General features: G+C 36.0%; 1 protein-coding gene across 1 annotated transcript in view; it reads right to left on the bottom strand.

The window, feature by feature from the left end:
• The window catches only part of pou6f2 (POU class 6 homeobox 2), a 93,809-nt gene that overhangs the window by 34,874 nt on the left and 31,539 nt on the right, over positions 1–27,396 (bottom strand). Inside the window, exon 5 of the mRNA XM_058765718.1 lies at positions 1,936–2,357. Within this exon, the coding sequence (XP_058621701.1) occupies positions 1,936–2,357 (422 nt within the window). The remainder of the gene's footprint in view (positions 1–1,935; positions 2,358–27,396) is intronic.

Here is a 27,396-nt window from a genome sequence, read left to right as displayed (position 1 = left end):
AGCCAAGCTTTTGGAGGCCCCATTGCCACTCCCTCCCATTTACTCAATTCTGAATCATGTATCAGAAAGGCTTGATGATAACTTGACAGATCGAATCAGGTGTGCTTCAACTGCAAATGAAGAAATATATGGCTGGCCTTTCCTAAGGAATCCCTCGGAAACCACTAGTTCTGGGCTCTGGAGACCATTAAATGTGGGGCCCCATAGGATCCAGCTGGTGAGTATACAGGCTGGGCAGAGGGACAGAAGGTGAAATAAATGACTAAACTGATGGCAGCCATAAAAAGGGGGAAGGGGAAGTGGGGTTGTGGTACAGCACAGAGCAATAAGGGCTGTGACGCTGATGAATGCAGGGAAGGACGGAGAGGCGACCCTGGCCTCTCTCAAACCGAAATGAAACCACTGGGACATGTAGGGAGGAGGGCATGTTATTAGTGACCGACTCAGCCAGATGAGAAGAGGAAGAGGAAGAACAGATGGATAGACAACCACATTAAAAGAGTAAGATATGAAAACATCACTTATATTTGTCATTTAAAACACAAGCTGCATAAAAATTGAAAGGGGTCAGATCATATTTGATAATGTTGGTAAAGTTCTTGTATTTGAGTTGTACACAAAGTTGCAGTCATTTTGCAGATTAGTTCAATAAATGCTCATTTTTATTAATGAAAATGTTGGATCAAGGCAAATTTGATATGACATGGCCCCTTTAAAAGACATTAGCTAACTGAAGCAACAGCAATTCATGTGTGCCATCTGTGGGGTTTGTTTCAATTTTATAAGCCTGCATGACAATAACAGATAACGAAATAAAATATCAACAAACTCATCTTATCCAGTCAACACTGGCATATGGTTCTTTGGGCTTCCCAATGCAAGATGTTATTTGCAAAAGATAAAATATGTTGAAAACTAATCTGGTTCAATCGGCTGCATATACTATACATTTTCACAACATGTCAATAAGTGATTATCATAAAATTGTTTAAAATGAAGTTACACCAAAAGCATCATTACTCCTAATTCAATATTCCACAGCTCTTCATTTCCAATAATAGTCTATTGCTGTCGCTAGCAAGATGGCTGGGATAAACTCTTAACAATAAACTTTCAATTTTCATTCTTTTTTCAGGGACAGGCTTGGCAAACAGGCACCTCCTCCAGAAACAATATTTGTAATATCCAAGATTTCCCCAGACAGATTCAATCATTCAATTGAATTACTGCCCCATTCTCTAACATTCATCCAAGACCTCGTCTCACTCCAGAGCTCCATTCTTCCAGACATGTTGTGAATAATGTAGAAGAATGAGTTCTTTAAGTGAGGCGACATCATATTTAGGGGTCATTACATTGAGTCGATCGGTCTCAACTGCCCCCGTGCCATGCAGCACTCTGGAGCTGCTCCCCATCACAAGTCAACTTATATTACAGCTTTAAATAACTTCACTTTTAGTGTGTAAACAAGAGGTGAACTGGGTGAGGAGCAATACAAGGAAGGTTGCTGGCTACGGCTGTCTGGAAATATGAGGAATTTATTTTAATATCACATTAAAGCTTTTGTTCTTTTTTCCTTTTTTTCCAGATCAAAACCAAATAAATACTGGTCTGTCATAATATGAATGCAGAAAAAAGCAGTTATTATTTTAAATGGGAAGTGTTGATTGAATTACTCCCATCACTTTAATTGTGTAAAATAAAATAAAATAAAATACAATAAAAACAATGCAGTTATTATTTTAGTTATTATGTGAATTTGTCCCATTACTTTAATGTTTAAAAAAATAAATAAATAAAAATGCTGAATGCAAAATAACATAAATGCAGGAAAGTGTGGTTATTATTTTAAAGGGGAAGTGTTTAGTAAATGCACCCAGTTATTTTAAAATAAAATAAAATAAATAATAAAATGTTTTTTTTGTTTTGTCTTACCTGTAGTGGCAGAGGAGGTGTGACAGGTGATGGCAAGCTGTGAGCTGGTGATTGGTTTTGCCTATGAGGGGGCGGAGACTGAGGAGGCTGGGTTGAGCTATGATTGGAGGAGGTGCAGGTGGAGGCGGAGCCTGGAGAAGGTCCAGAGATTTGTGACTGAATCGGAGGAGTGAGCTGATGATGGCTGGGTGGCTGGAGATGCGTTGGACCACAGAGCTGTTGGTGCTGCTCACGTTCACGTTCACGTTCCCGTTCTCGTTCTCGTTGTTGTTGGTCTCTTTCACGCTGCTCTCGTTCTCGTTGCTGCTGTTGTTGTTGTTGCTGCTGCTGCTGTTGTTGATGATGATGATGCTGTTGCTGGTGATGCTGTAGCTGTTGGAGCTGTTGAAGATGCTGGAGCTGAGAGTTTAGGGATGAGGTAGCTGTGATAGAAAAAGAGGAAGAAAAATGTTGATTTCTTACATGATCTTTGTAAGTATTTATAAAACAATAATAATAATTAAAATAAATTAATTAAGAAAATAAATCACCTTCAACAAGACAAGCATCATGTATTTAATAAAAAATATGATTACAAATAGAAATAAACCCTTGGCCCAGACAATATGATGGTGTTTATACCACTTAGTGCTTGCCTTAGCCTGTAATTGCAGAAGCAACACTGATTGCTGGCCATTACATAGTATCTTTTTCTGGTACATTGTAATTATTGAACAGCCCAAGCAGAAGGTTTCAAGAAGCATCTGAGGTAAGAACCTTCCTGTAAAAAAAAGATGTTCCATTCTTTTGATGTCAGAGAACATCCTCCATCTTATCTTGAGTACTCTTAGACATCATTTAAAATAATTCACTGCATTTCTTAAATGTGCCTCTCTACAAATTGTAACAGGAAAACTGACATTTGCGGGAATGTAACAAGATGAGAACTCATTCATTTTAAAGATGAAATTACAGTATTAACTGTAATTATTCTTTATTTTAGATTTGTGATTACACAAAACCATCCGAAAATTGCATAAATTGTATATAGTATATTATATAGTATACTATAATAGTATAATATTCTCTTAATAAGAGAATAAGCTGATTTTTTTCTTATTTTAAATGATTCTTTATCAATTTTGTTAGATTTTTGTATTAAAACAACAACAATAAATATATCTGACAATGGGTTAGAAAAATAATGCAAGATATAATATGTCATGCTAGTCTAACAAATTTTCATGAAATTAAAATTATCTTGTTTTTAGGATGTATACAATACCATTTTTTTTTCTTTTAAAAAGAAGGGTCTTATGTCCACAAAGGCTGCATTTATTTACAAATAAAAATAACTGTTTTCTATTTTAACATATACATTTACATTTTAATTAGTTGCTTTTCTTCTTTTTATTATTAGTTGAAAAAACTGTTGTGCTTCTTAATGAAATATGTTTTTTCCAGGAATCTGGAACATTTGAAGAACAGCATTTTTAATAGATTCTCTTTTTTGTGACATTATAAATATCTTTACAGTCATTCGGAACAATTGAATGTGTCCCTGTTGAATAAAAGTATACATTTCTTTAAAAAAAGTCTTACTGACTGAATTTTTGAACAGTATTATATATACACAGTATATTTTTATATTGGAACAATAGACAAAAATACTTTTCAGTGTAAAGAAAATTCATTTTCAGAACTAAGAAAACAGTGAAGGTGAGTACAAAAATGACTAAAGAAGGAATGTAACCATGTACTATATTATTTCTCTGAATACAAGGAACATTGATGTGTACTGGAAACTCTGAATGCACATGTCAAAGCCTTTATTTTCTTTTGGTACATGAAAAGAAGCATTTAATTGTAATTCCCATGAAGTCATGGTAGACTTCTTTTTTTGTAAGAAAGCAATAGAGCCTAAATTGTGCCGTACAGCCTTCTTGACTCACCAGATGCTCTGCTGAGATTGAAGAAAAATATTTACTCTCTAAAAGACCTATACATTGAGCTGGACTTCACTTGGAGTCCATGACAGAACAAGACGGCCTAGGTTTGTCAGCTCAAATTATCCATACACATTATGGATGCCAACACTGAAAAAAAGACTGCTAACACATCAGAATGAATCAATGTGACCTTCTGTTTGAACCTTCTCTGTAGGAATCAGAGCAGCGCTTTTCAGACAGATGCCTGACCTCTACTCAATGTTCTGATAATGAACTCTTCACTGCGAAGTCATCAAACAGAGATGTTTCTTCTGCACTGCACTTAAAGCCAAGATGTCACACACATTTTATGGGCACTATTATTTTGGAGTTATAACAGGAATAGACCAAGATGTTCTCCTTTGGTGGCACTAAGATGATATCTCACTGCAATATCTCAATATTTGAATCCATTTAGGTGTTGAATGTACACAGTGTTTGAGACTGACAACCATATCACCAAAAGGTGCGACTCAAATCATCCTGTTCACGCACACCACGAAAAATAATTTTCATATTTTTGTGATGTTTTACTGAAAGTTTTTAAAGTTATGACTTTTTTCAGAGAATATGTAATGATTTTTTTTTTTTAAATATTACATATTTCATTTTATATATTAACTTCATTTGTAGCTACCTACAGTAATCAACAAAGAGTGTTTTTTTATATATTTTAAGCATAAATCTCACTTAATTTTGGTATATTTTAAAGGGGTCATGCACTGAGAAATCAAAATTCCCTTGATCTTTTTACATATAAAAGGTCATTGTACTATAAAAACATCCTGTAAGTTGTTCCATTTTGTGACGTAATAGTGTGGCTGAACGCCACCTCCACAGAAGAAGATCAACACCTGCTTCTACAGGTGCTGGTCATATAATTAGAATATCATCAAAAAGTTGATTTATTTCACTAATTCCATTCAAAAAGTGAAACTTGTATATTATATTCATTCATTACACACAGACTGATATATTTCAAATGTTTATTTCTTTTAATTTTGATGATTAGAGCTTACAGCTCATGAAAGTCAAAAATCAGTATCTCAAAATACTAGAATATTTACATTTGAGTTTCAATAAATGACCATCCCTACAGTATAAATTCTGGGTATCTCTTGTTCTTTGAAACTACAATAATGGGGAAGACTGCTGACTTGGCAATGATCCAGAAGACGAACATTGACGCCCTCCACAAAGAGGGTAAGTCACAGAGGGTCATTACTGAAAGGTGTGGCTGTTTACAGAGTGCTGTATCAAAGCATATTTAATGCAAAGTTGACTGGAAGGAAGAATTTGGGTAGGAAAAGGTGCACAAGCAACAGGGATGACCGCAAGCTTGAGAATACAGTCAAGCAAAGCCGATTCAAACACTTGGGAGAGCTTCACAAGGAGTGGACTGAAGCTGGAGTCAGTGCATCAAGAGTCACCACGCTCAGACGTCTTCAGGAAAAGGGCTACCAAGCCACTTCTGAACCAGAGACAACGTCAGAAGCATCTTAACTGGACTGTGGAGAAAAAGAACTGGACTGTTGCTCAGTGGTCCAAAGTCCTCTTTTCAGATGAAAGTAAATTTTACATTTCATTTGGAAATCAAGGTCCCAGAGTCTGGAGGAAGAGAGGAGAGGCACAGAATCCATGTTGCTTGAAGTCCAGTGTGAAGTTTCCACAGTCAGTGATGATTTGGGCTGCCATGTCATCTGCTGGTGTTGATCCACTGTGTTTTCTGAAGTCCACAGTCAACGCAGCCATCTACCAGGAAATTTTAGAGCACTTCATGCTTCCTTCTGTTGACAAGCTTTATGGAGATGCTGATTTCATTTTCCAGCAGGACTTGGCACCTGCCCACACTGCCAAAGGTACCAAAAGCTGGTTCAATGACCATAGTGTTACTATGCTTGTTTGGCCAGCAAACTCGCCTGACCTGAACCCCAGAGAGAATCTAAGGGATATTGTCAAGAGGAAGATGAGAGACACCAGACCCAACAATGCAGAAGAGCTGAAGGCCACTATCAGAGCAACCTGGGCTCTCATAACACCTGAGCAGCGCCACAGACTGATCGACTCCATGCCACGCCGCATTGCTGCAGTAATTCAGGCAAAAGGAGCCGCAACTAAGTATTGAGTGCTGTACATGCTCATACTTTTCATTTTCATACTTTTCAGTTGGCCAAGATTTCTAAAAATCCTTTCTTTGTATTGGTCTTAAGTAATATTCTAATATTTTTGACTTTCATGCGTTGTAAGCTCTAATCATCAAAATTAAAAGAAATAAACATTTGAAATATATCAGTCTGTGTGTAATGAATGAATATAATATACAAGTAGTGGTGGGCCGTTATCGGCGTTAACGTACTGCGTTAACGTGAGACTCTTATCGGGCGATAAAAAAAATATCGCCGTTAATCTATTCTCAAAGCTGGGTTGGGAGCTGGGTCTATACTACGCAAGCTATGATGACTTTCACCTTGAAATTTTAGCGCGGATGTATACCTAGCCGAATTGCACTGTAGGGGGCGAGAACGAGTCTTCGAACCTGTGTGTATGCGTGCTAACATGGATGCAGCTATGAAGCCGCCGGGTTTGCTTCAGGGAAAATTTATTTTTAAGAAGCTTCCCGATGGAAATCGGCAAGTCATTTCTGTCTCTACCTTACATGGTCGCGCTCTCTGTATCGCGCGCACAGCGGAGTTCCACCCCGGTTCGCACACACACACACACACAAACAAACGTAAGCGCACACACAAGTGAACACACTCCCACTCCTATTTGTAAATATTAAGCCGCAAAACGTCTATTTAAATATGACTTCTGTGTGTCTCTGTGTTAATGTATGGCACAGACGCACGGGTTTGTTCACTACTCATACAGAAGACCGCGTGACGCTTGCGGCGATATTAACGTCTGTCGTCTCACTAAATGAGGACATAAATACATGAACAACATCTCCAGAACTGCTCTGAGAGTCACTTCATTAGCATTCGAGCGTTTAATTTGAGAAAAACTATCCTCATGGCAACCCGTCAAAATAAAAGTTCGGTTTCACTTGAAGACATTGGGCAGAACGTAATAGGCTACTACTACTAAAACTATTAAAACCTTATCTTTAAGGAATAATCATACAATGTCTTCAATGTTATTATCAATATTAAATTCTTGATGACTGCTAGTTGTTTACTTATCTACTTGGCAGAATTCAAATGAGCCATTTTAATCTAGATTAATCTAGATTAATTCCAAGATTACAGTGAGATTAATCTAGATTAAAAAAATTAATCTATGCCCACCACTATATACAAGATTCACTTTTTGAATGGAATTAGTGAAATAAATCAACTTTTTGATGATATTCTAATTATATGACCAGCACCTGTACATCGCTGCCTGTTTAGCCCTACCCATGGATTCGTGCATGTAGTGTACATAACAAGAGAGGCGAATGCAGGTCTATGCAGAAATCAAACGATAAAACGATAAAGAAGACAAGAAGACGCTGTTCAATGCCAAGTTGCGGAAAAACACAGTCTTTGTATTGCCTTCCTTCTGATTCCAACATTAGGAAAGAGAGGATGAACTTTATTTTTAATGATGTTCCAGACCGCATCAGTAAGAACTTGGTCTTTTGATCCTATTGCTTTGTCTGCTATTGCAGATCATTTGATATGTACAGAGTATTTATGCGTAGGCCTGGGCGATAAAACGGTATCGGTATTTATTGACGGTACACCTTCATTGATAATGATAGAAAACATGTTCGGTATAGAGCACAATGTACTATGCCTGAAAAGCAGCTGTAACATCAGAACACACGAACACATGTTAAAATGAGTACTGTGCCTGCCTGCGTTGAGGAGATTGTGAATAAAAAATAAATATTATTCGAATTTAAAATAAAAATTCTTGCTTAGGTTAAAACCGAAACCAAGCCATTCACGCACAGAATGCATGTTCTGCGCATTTCGAGATGGACAACTATGACTGTTGCACTCACGTCTCACTCAAAAGATTTATAGAAAGCCATGTGAAGTTAAAAGAGGTTCAACTTTTAGAAACCAAGCCACGAGAATTAGTGGGGGTTTTATTCCATTCCACTGCATCTCATATATTTTTAAAAGCAATCTGTGTGATTGGCGCTTCGGCTTTTTGTATTAAGCCATGCATAAATGCATGACGCTGTTTTGTTCATAATTGTTTATGCAATTTACAAAATTATATTTGATTTATATATGTTAGTTTAGCCTATATGCACTTTTTTAATAGATGTTTCATAGATTTAATAGATAGTCATTATTTCATTTCATGCAGTACATCATTTTGCTCATGGCGCCCTTCTGTGGCCTCATACTAATCTTCATATAAAATATAGCAAAGGAGATATGTTTAAATTTTATTTTGTGTTGTGTTTGACTGTTAAAACTAAAATTATTTGTTGTTTTCAACATACACAACTATTAGCCAATCATAGCAGTGGGTGTTTACTTCCAAGTCTACAATCTGCCACGCCTATTCAAACAGAGCGTTCTGATGAGGGGGATCAAAACAGGACAGAAAATAGCCTATTACTTCTAAATTATGATGTTTTCTAATTGACAAGATATTAATTAACAAATGTCTAACTGAGGTGTGAGTTGTTCCATCGAATCTTAATAGACAGTGGCTTCGAATATAGAAAGAACAGCATTTAGTGTCTATACACACACACACATACATATGTATAATGGTGAATGGATCAACACATTAATTAATTAACAATCAATTGATAGATAGCATCTAGTTTACTAACATAAGGGGTCATTTGTTCTGATTTGCAGGAATTTTTAAATCTCAGCAAAGTGTAAACATCCCAAAAATAAATCACAAAAGAGCTGAACAATGGATCGATGCTAAGCTACAAAGCGAGACTTGTAATTTATCGTCAAGCATGTGTTTGTGAGCAGCGTACTTGACAAGATGTGTCCATAATTAATTGATGCAGATGAATAATTAAAACCAGCACATTTTTTTTCCCAGAAGATAACTAAGAAAATACATTGGTGCTGACATTTCTTTGATTAGCGTGGCTACCCGTGCATCACAACCAGACAGGCAGGCAAGGTTTTGATGAACCACAAGCCCTCTCTCCCCTATTCTAAGAAGAAAAGAAAAAAAGAGCGTCTCTCTCGACCAGTAAACAGCCCACTTTTAAATTTCTTCAATCGCCTGACACGTTGACACTGCTCTCACACCCCAGCATGAATTATATATATCATCTGCGCCGGGGAAAATTCCAAGAGTCCAATTCGCGCTTGAAATGTTGGGGCAAGTTGTCTCGCAGGCCTTGACAGGGCGTACATATATGTGGCGCTCCATCGCATGACTATAGAGGGAGCCGAGCGAGCAGCTACAAGTAGAAAATAAGTGAAAAGGAATAGGAGGAGGACAGGAAAAAAAGGATGAAGAAAAGAGAAAGCCTGAATCCTGTCAAAAATATTATCGAAACCAAGGGGAAGATCAAAGGTGATGGGAGGGTCTTCTCCCGCAGCAGTTGTGAGACCGGAGAAAGAGACAGAACAACAAAAGAATATAAAGAAAAGGAAAACAAATAGAGAGACAGAGAGAGACAGAGGGGAACGGGATTGTAGAGAAGCCCCATGTGGCCCTATTATATGGGCAGCACTGCAGGTAAAACTGTGGTTGAGAGCGAGTGCTTTATAAACTCTGTCATCTCGTTACGAAACATTGCTAACCTTCCGTTCTCCTTTAAACAGATCTGGTCTCGCTGTGCGGGAAAGAAGTGACAGACCTTGAGCCTAAGAGTCAGGTGCAAGAGCAATGACTGAGCTGCAAAGGTTCTGAATACATTGAAACACAATACATTCACGAATACAGAGCCAAAATGCTGTTTACTTCGTTGGAGTGTTTATATGAACAGAACACAAGGACGTGGAGAGCAGATGACGCTTTAGCATGGTAACACAAAAGTCATTCTCTATAACCACCTGAACAATGGTAACATTACACATGAATTTGGTTTCTAGCATGGATCTCCTCCAGAGCACTTTCAACTGCGACCTTGACTTTATTCGAAAACTCACTTTCTTTCTTGCATAATGAGAAACACATGTAATAATACAGGAGTAACAACTGCATTGTTCTATTCAGTTCCACTGAAAATATACATACATGTACACTGGCTTCCCACTGTAGATAGACAAAGCAGTATGTATTTCATGCATCTATGGAATGAAGAAAATTCAAGGATGCTGGGCAACAATAGTAATGTATTGAATATAGCAGTTCTCATATGGACCACAGGTCATTAAGACTTCTTTAGACCTAAAATAAGGTAATGAAAACCCATCATTTATCACACAAATAAAAGTCTAGAATAATAGAGGGTTGAGATAAAAAAAAAAAATAAATAAAAAAGTTTAAATGTTTTATCAGACAACCTAAAAGTGTTTAAAGTTTTAAAAAATATTCGCTAACAAATGCTGTGCGGTTGTGTGTGCTTTTCTTTAACAAATAAGTGAACACTTTTATTCAGCAAGGATGATTTCAACTGATCACAAGTGAGACATTTGTGACCCTGGACCACAAAACCAGTTTTATACACCATCTGAAAGCTGAACACCATCTGAAAGCTTTTCATTGATGTATGGTTTGTTATGATAGGACAATATTTGGCCAAGATACAACTATTTAAAAATCTGGAATCTGAGGGTGCAAAAACATTAAAATATTGAGAAAATCGCCTTCAAAGTTGTCCAAATGAAGTCCTTAGCAATGCATATTACTAATCAAAAATTAAGTTTTGATATATTCACGGTAGGAAATTTATAAAATAGCTTCATTGAATATCCTAATGATTTTTGGCATAAAAGAAAAATCTATAATTTTGACCTATACAATGTATTGATAGCTATTGCTACAAATATACCTGTGCTACATAAGACTGGTTTTATAATGTTATAAAATATGTCTCTTTCAAATAAATGCTGTTCTTTTAAACTTTTTATGCAGCAAAGAACACTGGGGGTAAAAAAAATATTGATCAAAAATATTGAGCATCACAGCTGTTGTTAACATTGAAAATAGTTTCTTGTGCACCAAATCAGCATATTAGAAGGATCAAGTGACACCGAAGAAATGGCCGCGGAAAATTCAGCTTTGCCATCACAGGAATAAATTGCATTTTAAAATACAGTTATAAAACAGTTATTCTAAACTGTAATAATATTTCTGTTCAACTATACATTACTGTTTTTACTGTATTTTTGATCAAATGAATGCAGACTTTGTGGGCTTCTTTCAAAATCATTACAAAATATTACTAATCCTAAATGTCTGAAAAGTAGTGTACATTATATTTTTTTACTGTGGAAAAATAAAAATAAAAACTTGCATCCTTTTGTACATAGTGCAAAATGTCTATTTTATATTATATTATTATCATTATTAATTAAACAATTATTATTTTATTTTTAAATATTATTATTAATATATGTTTTTCACACAATTACTAAATTAGAAAATACTCCAGCACTGTGTTAACATGGCTCATATATCAATATAATAAAATTAAATAAATGCACTGCCTTTGGACAAAGCTACTCTATATATAGTATGCTTTTCTTTTTCCCTTAAAGGTCATAATACATTCAAATCACATGTCATATTAAAAAATAAACTGACAGGTAGATTACCTGACTATTTTTTTTTTCCATAAGCCATAGTTATATAATAATAACTGACAACCTTCTCACTGGGCACACACATGGAGCTGAGGCCCGTCCTGACAAGTTCTGTGACCCGCCTGACGTATGGATGCTCTGTTTTCCCTCCCTGCACCTGAAGCCACTCCAATTTAATACCTTTTTTCTTTCTTCCTTCTTCTCGAGACTGACCTGAACTCTAGCAAAGTAGCAGCAAACAGAATTCTCCAGAACAGATCACAGAGATGCCTCTGTTTAACAGAAGCTCATTCCTCTCACCTCGATGACCCGGAGTACGTGTGTGCGCCAAACTCTCAGTGTAAAAATCACCTGTCGTCTGTTTGATGTGTGCAAGTGTGTGTGTGTGTGAAGCATTGGAGCACCTGATTGTCAGAGGTCAGCGCAGAGGTCATCAAGAAACGACAGGGTGATTGCACTATTTTTGTTTCTAGCATCAAAGAGAATGTGCAAGCCAAAGCAGAGTATCCACCTTTCTCATTAATACAGTATGCTGTCTGTCTGTCCCATACAACACCCCTTCCTTTCGGGGCGTCCACCTGACAAATACATGAGCATCTGAGACTGATCTGTGTCAGTTAGATTATAGGAAACACTGATCATAGGGTGTAACAGACAGATTAACTAACAATTCAAATGCAAAATCTATTATGTGCATGCGTACATCTTTTTGACTGACATGGTAAGGACCTGGCAAAGTGGCTGATGCTAAAATATAGTACACTTTACTAAATTTTAATGATGCAAGTCGCTTTAAAAATAATAGTGACGGAGAAATAAAGTCACACACGCACACACAGGCTGCGCAGTGAATTAAAGGCCAACCACAAGGGCAAAGTGAGTAACGTGAGTTAATTAATTCTGTGGGAAACGACTGTAGTGAAAGAGAACGATGTGGAAAAATAAGCGAAAGAACAGAACAAGAGATGCCTAATGGTGTTCTTGCGAATGACAAAATTTGCTGGGGGAAACTGGTTAAGGAAATCATCAATAATTTTATAATTGGTCACATAATGACAATATGAAGACACCAACCCGGAATAAATAGCAAGAATGTCAAACCTAGTAAGACACACACACAGAGAGCGAGAGAGAGAAAGAGAGAGAGAGAGAGAGAGAAAGAAAGAAAGAAATTGGGGCTAGTTAACACACTAAATGCCTCTCAAGGGGTTGACTGTTAAAATGGAAGACTGTCATTATTTATTATTTAAAGGCTAAATGCAAGTAACACGGTTATAAAAGACATAATAACTGAAAAGGCAAAATTACAAAAAGGGGGGGAGGGAGTGCATTTTGAACCAAATGTTTGAAACTAATATGCAGAACATTTGTTAGGGAATTTGCGTAATTGGGCTTTTGACTCAGAATCTTATAGTTAGTGAGGAATAGTCTCTGTGACATGTAGCCCCAGTGTCCTCTATATATAGTATACATATTAAAAAAATATATATTTTTTTAAATATTTATTTATACACCATCTTTTGAACACTTAGTGTTGATAAGATTTTTAAAAAATTGTTTTTAAAAGAAGTCTCTACTGCTCGCCAAGGCTGCATTTATTTGATTAAATATACAAAACAGAAATATGGTGAAATTATATATATACAGTACATAAAATATACAATATTTCAGTTTTTACTGTATTTTTATCAAATACATTTTATGTAGCCTATTATAAATAATATGCATTACATATATACCACAGAACAATTAATTATTTAGAATTATATTGTATCTGGAAATGCATTCACGGCAGTGTTAAAACCTATAAAAACCTTACTAAATAAAAGGCCTGGAATTCAAAAAAATAAAAATAAAAAAATCAATAAAACATCTGTACCATCTTTAGCAGATGGCATCTCCAGTGCTTACAGTGGAGCTCAGACATTATTACATGATTCCCTATCAGCAATTTGGATTGGGATCTGACAATACTAAACGGAAAAGAGGTTAGACTGCAGCTGAGAGGCCCTGAGTGTTTATAGCGCTGAAGTGGACAGCGTATTGGGATCAGACCACAAAGCCCCTGTCTGACATGCATGTCTGATCAAAGTGTATTACTGCTATGAGCTCTGCTGGGGATTTAAGGGAATTCTGGGCCGTCTTCCAGAGAGAACAAGGTGTAAAAGTAAAGAGTTTATGATAAAAACTTCTTATAGAGCCTCAGAAAGTGTCTTGGGTGGAAATTCACTAATTAAAACTATTTATTTGCATTCTTTCTTAGAGTAAAACATAAAAACCCATTCACAACTCATTTTACTTATTTAATGTGACATATTTCCAAGTAAAACTGGATAGGTAATCCCTACAACCCCTTGTGAAAAAAAAAAAATGTGCTTAATTGTTTTTAATGTGAACTTGAAGTGTACTTCAAATCATTAAAGTATACTTAATCGGAGTGTCTATTTACACTAAGTGCAAATAGCCCTTGTTGGCAGAGGCTATTTACACTAACTCTACCTACCAACGTGTGATCGGGGTAATCAACACTACAAAAGACGCCTGTCAAACATCAGTTCTAGAGGCGTAGATGATAAGGCATAACTTTTTTTTCTCCCGTTTCAAATCTCATATCACATCGGAAAGGCATTTATTTTCAATGAAAATTAATGAAACAATCAAAAAGTTGAAAATAAATTATTGGGTAGGGTTAGGGTAGGTGTAGGGAGGGCTTTATTGTCCCAATAAGGTGGCATCCATTTAATAATCTGAATTAAAATGATAATTTATACTCAATACGTTATAGCGTACTGTTTTATAATGTACCACAATACTGAGGTGCAGATAAATGCCACTATTTTCAATAAATAATATAAATAGCAGAAATTCGTGCTATTTTAACATAGTGTAAATAGAATCTATAGCTATTTGCACTTAGGGTAAATAGCATATTGTTAAAAAATACTGCTATTTGCACAGTGTAAATAGAATCCATCGCTATTTGCACTTAGTGTAAATCAATCGCTAAGAAAATATGCTATTTTCACTTAGTGTAAATAACATCTGCTATTTACAATTAGTGTGAACAGCATCTATCGCTATTTATACTTAGTGCAAATAGCCGCTGCCATATTTAAAACAATGTACTTGCAAATAATATGATAGAAAGGCAATAAAAGGCCACTTAAATGAATGAAGTTTTCATATTATGCTTTAAGGCGACTAAATACTAAAGCACGTAAAATGCTTGATAACTTTGTTATTCAGTATTACATTTGATGTTAACGTGCTTGTTTATCATTACAAATGTGTAATTACAAATATATTTAAATACATGACATACAAAATATATTTAAATATATTTAATGTTTTTTCAGTTCTTTAACCATATTTCAAAGACAACAGAATTATGAGATTACATGTGAAGATGTACTATATCCTACAATATAAAAGCCAATAAAAACTACTTTACTACAAATGTAAACTACAATAAATTTTCAATTTTCAATTAATTGCAAATAACACGCAAGTGTCTGAAAACATACTTTTCTTACTTAGATTTTTTGTCTTGTTTCCAAATACCACATTCCAAACAACAAAATATCTAGAAATTCTTAAATCAAGAAGGATTTTCTAGATAAGTAAAAATTATTGTCTTGTTTTCAGAAAAAAACATGTCAAAATCAAGTTAGTTTTTGCTTGAAACAAGCAAAATAATCTTGTTTTCTGTTTGAAAATCCTCCTTGATTTAAGAATTTCTAGATATGTTATATAAAATATACTAAAGTATATTTTTAAATTATGCAAAGTGTAGTTCTTTTTAATAATCACCACCTACTTTAACACGGTAACATTACCTGTGCTCACCATCTCCATCTGTCTCTTTCGCCAATACCTGTCTGCCTTCCCTGTCCCATGCGCCCAGTTCCCGAGGTCCTGTCCCCCCGCCCGCTTTCCCCTTAGTGTCTAATGCAAAATTTATGCTCACGAGGTGGTTTCAGTGGGTGGAAAAATCAATACTGCCGGGCCCTGATGCGCCAGGGAGAAAGAGTGCTCTTTGACTGACAGTAAAAGCATGAGGGGGGGAATGAGGGGGCACTTTTAAAGCGAGGAAAGGTGGACAACGGCACAGAATTGGCCCATCCACATCATATTACAGCCTCATTTAAAGTCTGATTTCGATAGCAATTCCTTCCATATTAGAAACGAAGAAATGTTTTTAGAAAAGGCAGATTTGAGGATTACACTCCCGTTCCGCCTGCTATTAAAAATGCATTTTTTTTATATCATTGTTGTTCCGCCCGCAGCTGCATTCCTGAAGTTGATAAGCGCAAGGCTGCGCAGGCAGCGCCGTCGAAATGAAGTGATTTAAAGACAATGCGCGTACATCATAAGGTCTTTGTTGTTCGCTGTCTGCATTGTGCTTTGCTTTGGCCTTTGAAAACACAAGACGGAATGTGTACGCATGTAACCGAAAAACCAATTCAGGGCGTAAACCAGGGCTCCGAGAAAGTGTGTAAAAGAAAAAGATGTTTCAATGGAATGAAACGGCTATAAACAATAGGATTTGCCCTAAATCCTTATCCCACTATCTTTCACCTCTTTAATTATTCCTTTTGCTCGTCTCGCGGAGCATGTAAGCACTATTGCGTGCTACCGAATGAAGGGGAGAGGAGCGTCGTACCCGCGGGCAGCCGGTCTGTTGAAACGTAGAGCTCTAAGTGACATGACACTGCTTGTGATTCCTAATGCACTTTAATAAAACCCAATATGGCGAGAAAGCACAAGTAGAAAAGTCACCCGCTGATACGAAACACGAATTATCCCGAAATATCAAATGCGTACAAATTTGTGTACGTTGTTCAACACGTTTTTTTTGGTTGTCCCTGACATACACTGAACCATTTTACGAGCTCGCAAACTGTTTTGCAACAACATCTTAAACAGCAGACTTCCTTGCACAATTCTTTGGGGAGAAAAGAAAAAAAACACAAGCATATGATGTTTAATACGACCTCAGCTTTTCGAAAAAAAGCACCGAGATCCTTTCTGCCGGTTTAGTAGTTTCTCTCCTGCATGGCCTATGAGGTATTTGAGTGGTCTGAGCGATACATGATGAATGAAGTGGCGTGCTACTTATGCGCTTATCGTGCTCAGTGACTAGCAACAGGTTCAGCAGAGGCCAGCCACAGTAAATGAAACTCCTCAGCAGGACAATACATCATCAGAGCAAATGTATGCGGCCCGGACGTACACGCGCGCATCTCTCGCTCGTGCAGGACACCGACAACGGGCGTGATGGGTAGGAGGAGGAGGAGGAAGAAGAAGGGGGTGGAAATCGTAGAAGAAAAAAAGATGGAGGGAAAGACTAACTAGGAGAGAAGGAGAGGAAAGAAATATGATCAGAGATGTGTGGAAGCACAACGGATTTCCTATTAGCTGATGGACGTTGTTCCTTTTTCCATTTTTTTAACATTAACTGCCCAGGCCGGGAAAACAAATAGAACTTGCCATGGCTAATATCACACGTAGGGCTCAACGAGAGGAGATTTATCATGATGAAATACTGTAATGCACACAGGCCGTGCACACATTATGTGGATGCCGCTCTTTTAGACTGTCTGTCAGTGAAGGTCATCATTTCCTCTGAGAATATAATAAAAAGAGCACATCATCATAATATCAAATATCTCAAATTAGAATTTTCAGTAGAAAGTATAGTTAGTCGTTTTTTATAAATAAAAGATCAGATTTAAACTTTCACAGATATACAATAAATTAAAGTTGAAGAGTTATGGTTTTCATTGCTGTGGGACCTTTTTAACAGAAAATACAGAGGATAAAGTAGAAAAAGATAATGAATGCCACAGTGTTCTTTAACACTCACATTACTGCCTTACAAAAAAAAAAGTACTGTAGCGGTACTATGGTACAGTGATGGCAGCAACTTTGTTACATTCAGTGACTTTTCTATTTCCATTTCCATAATAATAAAAAAAATTCTAAACATTCGACTGACAAATTATATAATGACAAATCTTTGTTTAAAAAAATAAATATATAAAATTGAAAATTGTATTATTAATTTAATTATAATTAATATATAATTTTTAATTTGTCAATGACTTTTTCTTTTTTTTTTTTAAATAAAACTGGACTCACAATTGCAATTTTTAGGCAAATAAATATTTTGGAAATGGAACAAATAATTAAATATTGCTTATAGAAATGTCCATGTTTTAGAATTTTAGTAATGTATGTGAATTTTTAAAGTATTATTAGCTTTAATGACTTTTCCAGGCCTGGAAATTCTAAACGGAAATTCTAAATTTCTGTATCTATAGGAATTCTGTAATAACAAAATAAAATACATATTATTACGATTTTGAATGCTGTAGAATTAGAAAAAAAAAAGAAGATAATTAAAAATGACAAAATGACAATGAACAAGAGAAATAAAAGAAAGACTGAGAGGCTGAAAAGTCCCATGTTTAAGGGCAAAATGACACAATGAGTGTGTCTCTTTGCCCTCAGCCCCCTTCTCACCTCTTCCAGCAGTGTCCAACAGTCTGCCCTGTTTGTGAAAGATGTAGGAGTTTAATGTGACGATATCTCCTCTTCTCTCGCGTCTGTGGTCTACTTACCAGCTACATGATCCAACCCTGATGCGCCTGCTGTGTTTTCAGCAAGGAGCCCTCAGGGACCATTACACTCCAGCCTGCCTTCCTCTGGGGCCTTTTAGGGCCCCTTAACACTTACAGGAGACCCTTGAATCTGAAGCCCTTCCCCAGAAAGCACATCTATTAATTAAGGTAATTAGGCCCTGAGATGGCAATTAGAAACCGCAGATAGCTTTTAGCCTGTCTGCCGCTTCCAAAAAGGCTTGGTTTCAGCACCATCTGCCGTGTCAGAAATCACCACAGCATCTTGTGTTTCCGAGAGAGGAGGGCGAGTGGCGTTATCTGAGATATAGACCTTCACCCGACCGAAGGGTCAAATTCTGGACCCTCTCATATGTAGGCTTTTCATCTGATATGAAATGACAAATGAAACGCTTATCATGTGTCACTCACTATCGGCTTGAATAGTGATCCTTATTAAAACACGTTTGCGGGGTTTATACGGATTGAATTGTTAATATACCTGCAGCGGCTTAAGCGAAAGAGGAAAGAGAAAGTTATAGCACTTGTATTAAAACGCTCTGTGATGTGTATTGATAGGCTGATTCTTTAGATATTGATTGAACGGCACAGTCGTAATGACGAAGCCAGATTTGTGTAGGTTTTTTTATTGATTCCGTTGTAAGTCAGCAATGATAAGCTGCGAGGTTGCTATTGATCGTTTTGGACATTCAATACACTTGTTTTCATTTGGAGATTTCACTGTACTTTATCGACACAATGTTTCTTCTTTTAAGCCATAAGTGGCCAGAGCAAAATTCATTTGAACACCTACGCATTTTTGGACTTTCTTTAAAACTTCCCGGGGTGCTGTAACAATGCCAAACTGGACTTTTTTTCTTTTCTTTTTTTTTTCAGTTAAAATTAAATAAAAGCAATGTGTGCCACTCAAAGGCCCAAACATTCTTTGTTTTCATCCATTACGAACCCTAATTATCATAGTTTTACATAAAATACCATTTACTCACACAAGAAGGCGTATAGGTCACGACAAGTTCTCGCAAGCACGTTTCGTTCTCGCTCTCAGTCTAATTGTTTCAGCCAAAACCTTGAGTTCTTACAGTAAATTGCAGGGGAGTTTCAGCCATAAGTCATATCACACACACACATGCACTTCACACACACAAACACACTCACAAAAGAATGAAATATGGTTTACGAGGTCCTGTGACAGAGCACAATCGCACATTGTCAGTGGAGTGTGATAACCCCATTTTCATTCCGTTTCACTCCCATGAAATTACCATTAGCATTACGAGTCATGCAGAACCCAGATAAATGTAAAAACGCTACCCGGTTCTTCCAGACAGGAATAACAGTCCCCACAGATTACCATCTCTCTTTTGCCTTCTGCTTGCTCTGACTATAATATTTCATTTACAATGTTTCGTCAGTTCATGCTCCCCTCACTGACCATGTAAATCACTAATCAATTTCCATTTCCAGAGCTTGACAACAGAAAGCCTATGAAATGTCTCTCAGAAGTCTATGTAAGGATTTTAATAAGATAGGGGACAAGGTACCAAAAATTACAACAGGAATATAGTACCTCTGTGCTGAATGACTAGGCTGGGATTTAAGCAGTTAAACAAGGGCTTCAGAACTCGTCCTATCTGGTTTATCAAACCACTAGCCCTAAGTATTAGACTTTAGCACATAAATCGTTGAAGAGAGATGTGCCATTACTTTTGGAAGCCAGTGGTACACTGGTACAGGCTCAAATATTTCTTCTTGGTATTTCTGCTGTAATTACGTTTTCAAACTTTTTATTCTCACAAACTGGAACATATATTAACTAACCTGATTCCAGTCAAACTTACAAGTTTCAAGAACTGTATGTTCATCAATAAAAGCAATAGTTTTTAAAGGAAAATATAAATATAAAATTATATATATATATATATATATATATATATATATATATATATATATATATATATATATATATATATGATTGCAGTTTACATTTTTATTACACTTTTTAGCATTTTAATTCAGTTTTAAGTCATGTGTCATTTCTGACAAATCTCAAATGATGCATTTAAATGTATTCTGTGGTGAAAATAACAGTGGTTAAAATGTATAGATTTTTGGAGTAAAATGGTAGACTCTTTTGTTTTAGCAAACCTAATTTCAAACAATTAAATGCAAACTAAAATAAATACAAACAATTAAATATGTTGGCATAATTTGACAAAATTACAGCTTGATTGGAAATGACACACAATAAAAAAAATATATATATTAAAGAACAATATTTGGACAAAATTAAATTGAAATAATTTCAATTAGTATTAAAATGTTTTTTTGACTATTTCAATCCTTGTACAGTATATCATACATTTAATGATGGTTTTTCATATTTCAGGGTTGAATGCCTGCATCTGATTAAAACAATAGTATTAATAAAGTAGAAAATACAAATAATAAAGACATGCTAATATGTTTCCGAGACAGTGTAATGTGAATTTCGTAAATCAAAAAGAACAAAAGTAAACAGTTTGTTTAAAAATTTTTTAAAAACACCCAGAAGCTGCACACTAAACCACTCAGATAACACATTATCAACCATCCTGGCAACCATCCACAACACATTAGCATCATGGCAGCAACTTTCGCACAGAAAAACTTCTTAATACAAATCTACAAATCTAGTTTTGACAACTCTTTTGGATTATGAAACATTCACAATAATCTTTTTTCTTACAATTTCTCATTCCATTATTTCCCAAACCTTCCTCCTCCACCTCCTCCTTCCATCATTACTTTTATAGCTTTTTTTTTAATCCCATGTCTAGTGTGTCCTGAGCAGTTTGCAGGATGTATGTATATCCCTTACTCCAACAGCCTCCTACTCTTTCATTACATATCTGAGTGAGCATGGGCGCAGGGCTGGACTCTGCCAGCACAAACATGTGGCTTTGCTTCAGATGTTCTACCTCCAGAGAGCTGTAGTCTCAGCGGTTTGGGGGGGTTAGGAGGAGGCGCGGTGAACGCGCTCTAAACGATAGGTTTAATTTAATGCCAGTTTGAGAGGCTTAAGTTATTTCAGGCCTCCGTGCACCAGTTCTTCATCGGGAGAGAAAACTGCCAGTTCACTCCTTTAAAAAACATTACTGGCACTTCCCAATTATTTGTAGACTGATGCAATTACCATAAAATATGTATCGAACATGGATGAGTGGAGGGAGGCTAAATCCCAGCAGAATCACAGAGGCATACTGTATATGTGGGCCGCTCTGCATCCCGGGTCTCGGCTTGTGTGTCTCTTTCGGTTTTACCACAGGAGGGCCGAAGCAATGTGGCCTCCTCGATCGAAACGGACAAAGCCATATCCGATTACCATTATTATTGTCTTTTCCAATCTTCCTTCACACCCCCCTCCATTTCTCTTCCTCGCTCTCTTTCTCTGAGGACGGGGATTTTTCCTCTTTTCTCAGTTTAAACAGAGTGACAATGCCACCAGTCACGAAGGACAGAACAGTATGTGGCAGGACAGGCAGCTGGTGAAGCCATTTCAAGATGACAAACGCCACCAATATGTCAAACATTAACAGCTCGATTTTACTTGACACCCGAAGGACACTCCGTGCCCTTAACATTTCACACGCACAACTGAAGCAGTTAGGTCTTATTTTGTTTGGTAGGACTAAAGTTAATAATTGTATTCAGTGTGACGGGCAACAAAATGTTGATAACTTTCAAAACTTAGCTGATTAAAACATAGTAAAATCTTCCGTTTTGATGGCTAAATGTGAAGAAACATGATTTTCTCATGTTAAAAAATAAATACGACCTCACATTGTGTCAATCACGCTTACACACTGCCTCCGAAACTTTTGTCCGTCATAAAAATAAAAAAAAAACGGATCAGGTTTGATTTTTTGCATTTTCACATCCGTTGCAAGCTTTTGAAAGGAAAGGATGACGAATACGAAAAAAAAACTTTCGGACTAAGTGTACAATGACCTTAACTCTCTTCATTCACTCAAATGGAAATGCAATGACTAAAATGACTCACACAATTTTCATATTCATTTTTTTTGTTGTTTGTTTTTTTCTCCTAACATTCATAGATTTCATAAATACTTAAAAACTAAATAACTAAACATGAGAAAGTTTAAATGAATGCTAAATGACATGATGTTTTATGTACATCAATCTGGCAGAAAAAAAAGAACCTGCAAAAACACACGATAACATTTCTAGTGTGTGCACATGCTTCATTTGAGTGTGATGTGGTAAAATCTATTTGTACTTTGTGCAATGATGTATAATGTTTTTGACGTGAGGTGCTTTCTGTTTGAGTGCCTGGATATGTGTGGGCCAACCTCACTGCGTATGTGTACATTACGATTTGTGTTATTTTTGTGGCTAAGCCACTGTCATATGCAGTCACCCGGCATCACACTCAGTGGGAAAGAAAACTGAACAATATCCAAAGCGAGCGGCAGATGAGAATCTTTGTCTCTTCCTGGAGAACATGTGGTGTAACCCCCCTAAAACACACACACACACTCACACCACCACCTCTCACTCTCAATTATTTGGCTGCTGTCACAACAAATCAATCAAATTACCACAGCAAGTCTGTGTGCAGGTGCTGCTAGTGCATTGCTAGTCACATTAGCTTTGAAATGTATGAGGGCGCCAGCAATTTTATCACTCTTCTTTATTTAATACGACTCTCTCCCTATGAATCGTCTTACAACTGCCTCAAACTTGAAACATTAAAGGACAATGTGGAAGGCATGCTGGGAATACAGTACTTTAAGTAAACCAAGAGATAGAGAGAGAAAGAAATGTCCATTTTTATAATAAAGGGTTTAAAACAAATTAAGCACCATGGACAGCATCAGTGGCATGCTGTTGATTACCACAGACAATCATTTTGACTTCAGACTGAAGAATGTTTACAGCAATGCACTTATAATGGGGCAGGACATTTAAGAGGGTCTAAAAGCAAAAATTTTCAGCTCATATTTTTGTTAAAAATTTCATCATACAAAAATGTTATTTGAGATGTAAAGATCTAAATAGTCTTTTTAGTGGTTGGATTACTGTTCTAGATAGATGAACTTGCTATGCTATGGATGTATCCATCTCTGTATAAACAGCTACACTAATGTAAGTTTGGGGTCAATATGTTTTTTTGTTTTTTTTTTAAGAAATTAATACTTTAATTAAAGGAAGGATGTATTGAATTTATGAAAAGTGACAGAGAAGTTTTTATAATGTTGTATAAAAAGATGTAGGTTTCAAATAAATACTGCCAAACTTTCTATTCATGAAAGATCCTGAAAAGAATGTGTTTAACACTCATAAAAATAATAATAAATGTTTATTGAACAGCAAATCTGCATATTAGAATGATTTCTGAATGATAATGAGCAGTTAAGACAGGAGTAATTATTTCTGATCAAATAAATGTAGCCTTGATGAGCATAAAAGATTTGTTAAAAAAAAAAAAACGTAACAAATTTTATCAACCCCAAACTTTTTAATTAGTAATTTTAACCTAATTATTATGTCATGTTACTTAATCTTAAAAATCAAAATGTTATTTTTGTTGGCAGAACATTAAAACATGAATTACATGAAGCCACTTTCTTTTCTTGTTTTCATTTCTATCTACATAATACCCCTGAAGTTCAGCACCATGGACAGTTCACTCAACAACCAGCTAATGAAGCTACTCAAGGGTCATAAAACAACAATTTTTGAAATGTTAACAGATATACATGTTGCACTTAAAAAGTTTTTACAAATGTAATTTAATTTAATTTAATTTAATTTAATTTAATTTAATTTAATTTAATTTAATTTAATTTAATTTAATTTAATTTAATTTAATTTAATTTAATTTAATTTAATTTAATTTAATTTAATTTAATTTAATTTAATTTCTCTAGTTAAAGCAAAGTTTGTATCATCTTGTCAGAGTTGTAAACCCACATTCTCTAGAGAGGTATCATTTGCTGTAGCAGACAACTTTCCTTTAGCAAGTATTGACTCGACATCTAAACGAAAGTCTTCAAATTAACTTTCACCTGCAGTATTTTTTTTTAAATACAACAAGAGTAACAGTTCTTGTTACTTTAGTTACAAACATATCGCAAGCAAATTATGAGCTTTCTATTGTCTTTTTCCCATGTGCAACTTTATCACCCTTAAGGCTTCGAGTTTCCCTTTGACTTGGCTACTTTTAGCTAAACTAAGTGAGTTAGCAGCTTCAAGTTCCCCGTCTATGTCAGTACTCAGTCTAAAGCGATGCCCCGGTCTGACAGGAGAGGGATTCCTGTGAGACTACAACTGCTCTTTCATTGAGACAGAAGAGCAGTGTTGTGATTAGAGCCAACATGGTTCCTCATTAGCCTACGAGCGCGGAGAGACTCAGGCAATTACTCCTCATCCCTGAGTGCCGTTTTATGTTTCCTGCAAAGGGAACGTGCACTCTCGCGCACTATTCCTTCCCCCGTACACGCTACGCTGCAGGTTCTGATGTGCTCCGATCAGGCAGCTTACAATATGAATATGAAAGAGGCCGAGTATACATTTGTTCTGCATTAACTCAAAGTAGGCTGACAATGTAGCAGTGATCTTTCATTTGCCTTACATCTCTTTAGGGAAAATATGGTGTATTAAAAGGATGTTTCCAAAAAGCCTTTTCATAGGTCATGAAAAGACAGTTATTTCATGATCTGAGGGTTACCCTTATGTTTTTTGCGAGAGGCCTGTTTTGAGACTTTCTGAGCTGATGAGCAACAACGTAGATGTTATTTTCGTTCTGCAGCTTATTGAAAGATGCTTTGATGTAAGGAGAAGCACATTCTGTCATTTGGTTTGTTATGAGACAGAATATGGTAGGAACGTACAACAGAGGAATTTGTAATTTTCAAAGCAGTGAAATCATATCATTAAGACTCATATCAAGTCAAATGAAATCAAACAATGTTATTTGTGGCATAAAGAAATGTCACAGTGTCAAGCAAACACACTTTCATATTGCTATGTTTTTTGAAACACCACCTTACTTCATATATACATACATATATATATATATATATATATTCACATTAGAATTTACAATCCAATATTTTTCCTAAATATACACCATTATATATATATATATATATATATATATATATATATGATTAATTCCATTCCTAACACCATGTTTACAGTCTGATGGACAAACAAACATGAGGCTGATTCTTATTCTATTCAAGTTACAGCTGGAATCGTACACGTGTTCAAGAGGGAATTCACTTTCTTTACTTGACATGTCCAGACATTAATCTTCCTGACAAAATAACAAGCTACAGCGGCGCCAGGGTTTAAAATGAGCGTGGAGTAACGCAAGCGCAGGCTTTTATTTAGACGACCGTGCCGAACTTCATGAAGCTGCCCCATCGCTGTGACGACCATTCATCAGTACAGAGACGCAGTGGCGGGTTTGCACACGCACCACTGAGCCTTCTGCTCGGCACACTCACATGGACGGTCTCAGCGAGGCAGACGTCTCCTAATTTGGAAAAGGTGAGCTATGATGTTATAAAGGGCTCTAGCAGCAATATAAGTACTTGGTTCAATGAAAATTTTGGCATCATTTATACGTCGTTCAAAAGCTGTATGACTTCTGCAGAACACACACGAAAAAAAAGATGACTTCCATTGTATAGACCAAACAAATATGAGGCATTTTTCAAAATATCTTCTTTTATGTTGCATATAAATCACACATGTTTGGAACTACAGCAAATGAGATTGTGCTGGAATAAATATTTGGCAACTAAAAAATAAATTACTCATAGGTTAATACCAACAAAAAGTGGGCAGGGTTATATGTTTGCCTGACCAATGGCAGACTGGAAGAGTGTTCAAGAAGTCAATAGGTTTGCAACAGAAATTAGATCTTATTCAGGACATATTCCGTTTATTTTTTTTAATTTTTTTTTTAAATACAGTAACAAATGCCTCTTCTTTTTAATGACTTGAAAGCATACAGCAAAACTAGTTTACACTGTTACACATTTTCTCACTTATTGCTTTCCCTGGGAATCAAATCCATGACCTTGGGGTTGCTAGTGATACTCCTGTCAGGATCAACTAGTGTAGTCTGACTAGTGTAGTGCACTTATGTTTTAGAACTAGTGTTGTTCGAATCCTGAATAAATAACTCTGAGATGGTTCTTTCAGTGAATCAAAAACACTGTAATTCTAAAGTAGTATTTTATAAAATTGAACAAATATGTTCAGCATTATTATTTGATTAGTTAAGGCCAATTATTGTCACCTCTCAAAAGTGTGTTGTTGCAATAATAGTTTAAAATGGAATGTATGTATATATATATATATATATATATATATATATATATATATATATATATATATATATTAAAAATTGAAATTATCATTGTATGAATATCAATAAATGCTTTTCATTGTTAGTTCATCTTAACTCATGTCGTTAATTAATGTTGACAAACAGAATCTTATGTTGCAACTCCCATCCATATTCAGGAATATATAACTGCATGCGTATTCATCAGGACTAATTTATGCAATAATACCCAAGTAATTGGTATCTTTCTCTGATAGTGAGTCAAAAGGTGGAATGGAATAACACAATGCATTCACAAGACTATGACAAAATAAATTGTTTTTTTTTTGTTTTTTTTTACTTTTCAAATATTTTAATTGAATTTTCGCCCTGACACAATAATCTTATTTGTTCCTCATTAGTATGACTTCACTATTCAAACTTATGAAAGTAGCCCATCTCCTTCACTTTCCTTGAACAGAGAAGTGTTAATTAGAGCATACTACGCGAGCACACTGATCTATGTGTCTTTTTTGGTGCTTGAGGTGGAGATCTCTGCAGGTTGTGATTAATCAGGCCTGCGGGGCTGAGCTCACCGCTCAACTAAGACTGTCTGGCAGAAGTGCTGTGCCAGCAGCTCTCCATCAATGGGGGGATGATGGGATAGGATTGGGGGGATTGTGGGACTGTGTGACTGGCTGTAGGGAGAGCAGACACAGTCAAATAATTTAATGTCACATGGCACCCATGACACTACACCCTTAGAGAATCCCTCAGGTTCTGAATCTAAAACTGAGAGGCCTAGTCAGAATAAGTCACACTAGTTTATCACTGGGTAT

Source organism: Onychostoma macrolepis, chromosome 24, assembly GCF_012432095.1.
Source record: "Onychostoma macrolepis isolate SWU-2019 chromosome 24, ASM1243209v1, whole genome shotgun sequence".
NCBI lineage: Eukaryota > Metazoa > Chordata > Actinopteri > Cypriniformes > Cyprinidae > Onychostoma > Onychostoma macrolepis.
This window is presented reverse-complemented; position numbering and strand designations above follow the sequence as displayed.